This window comes from Grammomys surdaster, unplaced genomic scaffold (genome assembly GCF_004785775.1).
Source record: "Grammomys surdaster isolate TR1022 unplaced genomic scaffold, NIH_TR_1.0 367, whole genome shotgun sequence".
In the NCBI taxonomy this organism is placed as follows: domain Eukaryota; kingdom Metazoa; phylum Chordata; class Mammalia; order Rodentia; family Muridae; genus Grammomys; species Grammomys surdaster.
In genome coordinates, this window is record NW_021604786.1 from 3684386 (window position 1) to 3690385 (window position 6000).

General features: G+C 45.2%; 1 protein-coding gene across 1 annotated transcript in view; it reads right to left on the minus strand.

The window, feature by feature from the left end:
* Positions 1 to 6000, minus strand: part of Ank3 (ankyrin 3) — a 316865-nt gene that overhangs the window by 137921 nt on the left and 172944 nt on the right. The window contains exons 12-14 of the mRNA XM_028780242.1: positions 5716 to 5814; positions 3948 to 4046; positions 1365 to 1562 (exon numbers count right to left, since the gene is read on the minus strand). Coding sequence (XP_028636075.1) covers positions 1365 to 1562; positions 3948 to 4046; positions 5716 to 5814 — 396 coding nt within the window. The remainder of the gene's footprint in view (positions 1 to 1364; positions 1563 to 3947; positions 4047 to 5715; positions 5815 to 6000) is intronic.

The following is a 6000-nucleotide window of genomic DNA, read 5'->3' on the forward strand; positions in this document are numbered from 1 at the left end:
GCCCTTTTTCCCCACAAAAGCACACAGTGTCTTGAGACACACTCCTGCCTCCAGGAACAGTCCGAAGGCCTTTCATGTTTGCTCCCTGAGGTGAACCGAGTAATGACACATGCAAGACTTAGAGTTCTTGGCTGCTCTCCCATGATTCCAGAGCCTGTGAGGATCTGTGTATCAACAAGTCAGTCAACACACAACATTAGGGAGGGTCCCAAGCTTTCAACAGGGATGAGTAGGACTAACACATACTAACTCACAAGACTATTGCCAACTAGAGCCAGTAGGCAGCTAAGATGGAGAAGGGTTTAGGGGTACCCTGTGATCCCCGTCACCCATTATCCTGTCTCACATCCTAAATGACATCCAGAAAGTTACAACTTGACTTTCCTAAACAGACCAAAGAAGCATGGGAGATGAAGTTTGGGGTAGTCACTATTCAGGTGTTTTTTTTCTGTGAGTATGTGTGGTGGTTTGAATATGCTTGGCCTAGGGAGTAGCACTACTGGGAGGTGTGGCCTTGTTGGAGGAAGTGTGTCATTGTGGGAGTGGGCTTTTGAGACCCTCGTCCTTCCTGCCTGGAAGGCAGTCTTCTCGTGGCTGCCTTCAGTTCAAGATGTAGAATTTTCAGCTCTTCCAGTTGCTATGCCTGCCTGGATGCTGCCATGCTTCCTGCCTTGATGATAACAGACTTAACCTCTGAACCTGTAAGCCAGCCCCAATTAAATGCTGTCCTTGTAAGAGTTGCCTTGGTCATGGTATCTCTTCACAGCAATGGAAACCCTAAGTAAGACAGTATATATATAATCATTTTTTTAATCAATTGTATACTAGTCCTTCTTATCTATAGCCAGAAAAGAGATTATAGTACCCAACGCTCTCTTCTCAGGACATGACATAGGCCAATTTGTCTTGTCGTTACACTTGTTATGTCCATGGAGTTTTTGTAAAATTAGATAAAACAGAGAAACAAAAATGTTTGCATTCTGTGTGCACATTACGGCCATGAGAGGATATTACTTTAAGACACCAGAGATGAATTAATCAAACCATTGGTCAATCGACTATAACAAAGGAAATCGGCAGGTTTACATCAAACTGTCATTTAAATCTCTCAAGCGATTAAAAAAAATTCTCTAATTCTAGATGTCATTAAGATATCCTTAAAAGATGACATATTGAGAAACTTAAGACCAAAAGACAATTCCTCAAGTACAAATAGCTACTTCCGTGCCGAGCAAGGATTTGCTGGCCAGGGCCATAACTAGCCTGGGAGCCTCCCTGTAGGTCTAGAACCGCAGCCTCTTAACCCGTCTTCGCTGTGTGGGAGACTCTAAGCAGGGTGTGCTTTCGGAGCTGCGTCGTTATACCTTCGTTGTTATGGACAAAGATGCTCCGTGATCCAGAAGGAACGCCGCTACATCCTCATGCCCCTCTCGGGCCGCGAGGTGAAGGGGGGTGTACCCGGAAGTTGTTGCTGCGTTGGGGGACGCTCCTTGCTGTAACAGTTGTTGCACTATGTCAGCCTTCCCGAGTCGGGCAGAGATGTGGAGTGGGGTCTGGTCATCCTAGGTGCAAGGTAGAAAACACGAGGCTTGTGAGCTCGCCAGGCGATGGTGCCGTAGGAGAAATGCAGGGGAAGTTAATGGCCCCGAGTCAGGGATGCGTGCAGCTCTAATTCAGTGCTGAAGGGAACCTCATTTCTTTTTTTTTTTTCTACATGGTTTGGAAACGTGAGGGTGGACGATCTTAAAGGTGGCCCTTGGGCTGACCTTTTTGCGTGAGAGTATGAAAGGCTGTTCTGCCTGCATCTTATCTCTTCACCACCTGCCATAGAGCACCAGTTATGATCTATAGACTCTGGTTTTGTTTGTTTTTCTTTCTTTGTTTTTGTTTTTTGTTTTGGTGGGAGGGACAGAGGGGATGAGAACTAATACCAATAAAACCCATGCTTGGAGTTATATTTATATCTACAAGCCATTCCAACAGGACTTTATTGCTCTGTGAGTGCCATGTTTTCCCTCAGTCAAAAGCCAGGGAGGGCAGAATAGGGCGTGCAGGGGTCCCATCTTTGGGGTTTGTCAAGCTGCGCATCCTGACAGCCAGGGCTGCATTGACCGACAACAAAGGAACAACTTACTACAGCCCCCCCCCCAGGCATGAAGCTCACACCACATCCTGCTCACCCTGGTCATGAGGGAGCTTGAGATAACCAGGAGTGTTCCTTTCCTCCTTTGACCAGATAAGTGCCCCCAAAACGCCCCATGTCATTCCTCCAAGTGAAATACCCATGAAAATGGGTCAGTTTCTTTAAATACCCCTGATGGGAGAGGCAGAGAGACGGGTACACCAGAATATGGGAATTTCTTTGCACGAAGGTCAAGATCAAAGCCAGAGAGGCTACTCAAGCAGTCAGAAGCATCGGGGGAGCGTTACAGATGGCTGTGAAGTGTCCCTCACAGGCTCATGTGTCTGAGCACTTGCTCCTTGGCTGGTGGCACTGTCTGGGAAGGTTGTGGAACCCTTAGGAACTAGAGCCTCACTGGGGGGAGGTGGGCAGGGTGTTGGTTTTTAAAATTACTGTTTGAGTTTCTGACTTCACAAATACTCATTAACTGAATTTTGGCTCAATTGGGATAGGATTCCTAATGGTTTCTGAAATGGCCCTCAATATTTTATACACATACATACATACATACATATGTGTATGTGTGTATACATATATGTATACACACACACACACACATATATATATATATATGCAAAGTAGCAGCCTCAACATTGACAATTATGAAATCGAAGTATAGATGAACTCTGAAATACTGAAGATGTTCTATATCCTAGAGTATCAACTATTCAGCCAAGATCTCGTCCTTTATGAAAAGATGAACAGACACACCCATCATTACACCCAGCATGTAGATTTGCTTTCATTTTCAATGAACGCCAAGGTTCTATGTATGTCACCAAGTCGACTTAAAGTATATTTATCTCTGATCTATCGTTAGTAAATACAGGATTTATTTGCGTTGTGTCCTGCCTTATACACGTATGTATCTGGGTTGACACATGGCAACATTTAAAAGGTTCTGTTCTAGGAAAGGAAATGCTGAATGTCACTCAGCTGCCCAAGAGTCAACTTCAGGCAGGCAGCTGAGGAGATCTCAGCCAGTGGGTCTCACCCATCTTACCTCCCTTCGTGAAATTCAAAATATAAATGTCATCTTCAATATCGACTAGATACTCTGTTCATAATCAACACTCACGAATATGATAGCTCTTATTAATAGTACTAGGATATTTCCTCTCTGCTTACTCCATGTTACTAAGTTAGAGGCACAGCTGAGATCTTCTAGACCAGGGTCTGCAGGCTACACTTTGGGATTCCCCACATAGCTACCACTGAAGGAAAATCACCAAGTTAAGAAATTATCCAGCCAGGTGTGGCACCTCAGCCTCCTAAATGTTTGGACTTCTTTTATGAGCCGGTCTGTCCAAGCCTACATCTGAATCTGGGGCATTATGGTTTTGTATTTTATAGAAGAGAAAGAAAACTATACCCTTTTTCCCTTTGAGGCCGTGCCAGGTGACAGACAATATGTAAGTCAACCCCAAATGCGGCCTCACGGTTAAAGGCTGCGATTGTTCTAGAAATTTCCTCCTAAAATCATCTCAGCATGATGAACTCTGGACCTGCGTGGATCCGGTTTCTATGCTGCTAGGGCTTCACAACACGCCAGCACAGTTCCTTATTCTAGGTAGCTGCTCTACAGCAGCCGAGTGGCTGTGAAGCAGAGTATTCTCACGTGATTCTTGGGTGGTGCCCTTCATCCCTGGAAGTCTGATTAATAAAGCCCTGTTTTTGAGAGGCAGTAGGCATTCACCTAGAGGTTTGCTGAACCCCAGACTTCCGCCCCATCTAAAGTTCTAAGGGCCCCACGTCATGCCCTTACCTTAGCTTTTGCTTCTACCTGAGCTCCGTCTTGTACCAGATACCGCACCACTTCCGCTTGCCCGGACCGAGCCGCCATATGCAATGCTGTTTCTCCTCTCTGGGGAAGACAAGGTGAAGTCGATTAATGGCAACTCTCAAGACACTGGCAGGCTTCGTCGGCATGAAGTTATAATAACTGGTTTCTGTTTGTTTTGTTTGTTTGTTTGTTTGTGCCCCGAGCACTAACTTGCTGGAAATATAGGAAAATAAAGACATGAAAACTTTCCCAGGAACCTGACCCAGGTGGCAAGGACACGGCGTAACCCTGAGGAGCCTAGTCGCTGATGCTATGAGCAGCACAAACTCAGGAATCTACGGCAAGGCATCCTTAGGGTTGAGAAGTTATCAGTGCTCTCAGTGTGGAGAGGGCATGGACGGTGAAGCACCGCGGGTGAGCCAGTGAAAGCAGAGAGCCCAATACCTGCCTAGCCTGCGCTTGCAGCTTGTTTCTGTGGTAGATGCAAGCCTCTCCAGGGCACACTGTCCTGTTTTCAGAGAATAGGCAGTCTAGACTGTTGTCAGCTTACCTGTTCTTAAATACTGACTGTGAAATTGGGATTAAACATAAACCCTGCCCAGGGACACCAAAACCACACTGGGGTCCGATGTGGCCCAACTGCAGTGACCTCAATAGATCAGATCCCATTTCTTGGTACCATCATGAGAGGCACAGCCCCTCTACCCTTTTGCCCAATAGTCTCTAACTCAGATTATTCATTCATTCATTCATTCATTCATTCATTCATTCACAAAAATACCAACAGAGAGTATACATTGAGATATAAACATCATAAAAACCAAATACATTTGCTCCCATAAGCAAAATCCACATTGAAGTGACTTTTATAAAATAAGCTTTGCCCAACAGGCCATCTATCTGAATGGATGGACAGGAAGGTGGCCTCACGGGAGACCTGCCTGGTGCTCACTGGAAAGAACCTGAGGTTGCTGTTTGCCTTATTACATACTGTTCTTTATGAAGAAAAATACCATCTGGTTTTAACTCCACACGAGTGCATGTGCAAGACCTCACGGCACACCACCTCGGTGATTAACACTGCCTGTCTTCGCTTTATTGCCTGTGAGTTAAACCAGCAGTCTTATGGTTATGGTTCATTGTGCTAAAAAGATGATGCCAAATTTGAAAGACTGTAAAACAACGTCGGACGGCACAGCATGTTCAGGGCGAGCAGCTACTGCTCAGGTAACTGTGCTAAATCATCTCGTGGATTTGATGACGGCGTGACACTTGGCTTGGGGAAACATTGTCTGTTGATCTGCTCACTTAGAACTCCATGATTTTGCTACAACTTGGTAGAACACTCTTTAAAGAGGATGCCGTTGAAGTTGTGTGAAAACACATCTTCACATTTGATGACACTGTGTGAGCCCCACTCTGGACATGCAGAGCTTTTGATGGATTCTGTCAGACACCCCCACAGCACCGCATTCCCACTTGAGTATCCAATAGGGACGTTCTTGCAATGCTAATGGACACATTCCTTAAGTCTTAGCAATTTTTTATCCAACTGGATATTGACTGGATCTTGCCTTCAAAGTGAAGGAAATCAGAGATGTTCTCATAATCTGAGTCTAAAAAACCAAACTCTGTATCTGAAGTAATAAAATTACATCACTTACTTACAGTAAACACGTAAGTGCAGAAAAGCCACTTTTCCCAGCATCTTAAAAACCCACACCTGATCTTCTTTGCTGAGGCTACTTACCACGTTGGTGGTGTTTGGGGAGGCTCCATGATGCATTAGCTGTGACACGATATTGACATGTCCCATGAAGGCAGCAACATGGATTGGGGTAAGGCCCGACTAAAGGGGAGGAAAGACAATGTTAGTTGTTGGCTTCTGATCCAAGAGGCTTGATTATGTATTTGCCTGACTGCCTGCCTGCTTCTAGCTATCTACTTGTATATCTACCTATATGTCCATCCTCCATCCATCTATGCATCATCCTCCCATCCATCCTCCCATCCATCCATTCACCCATCCTCCCAT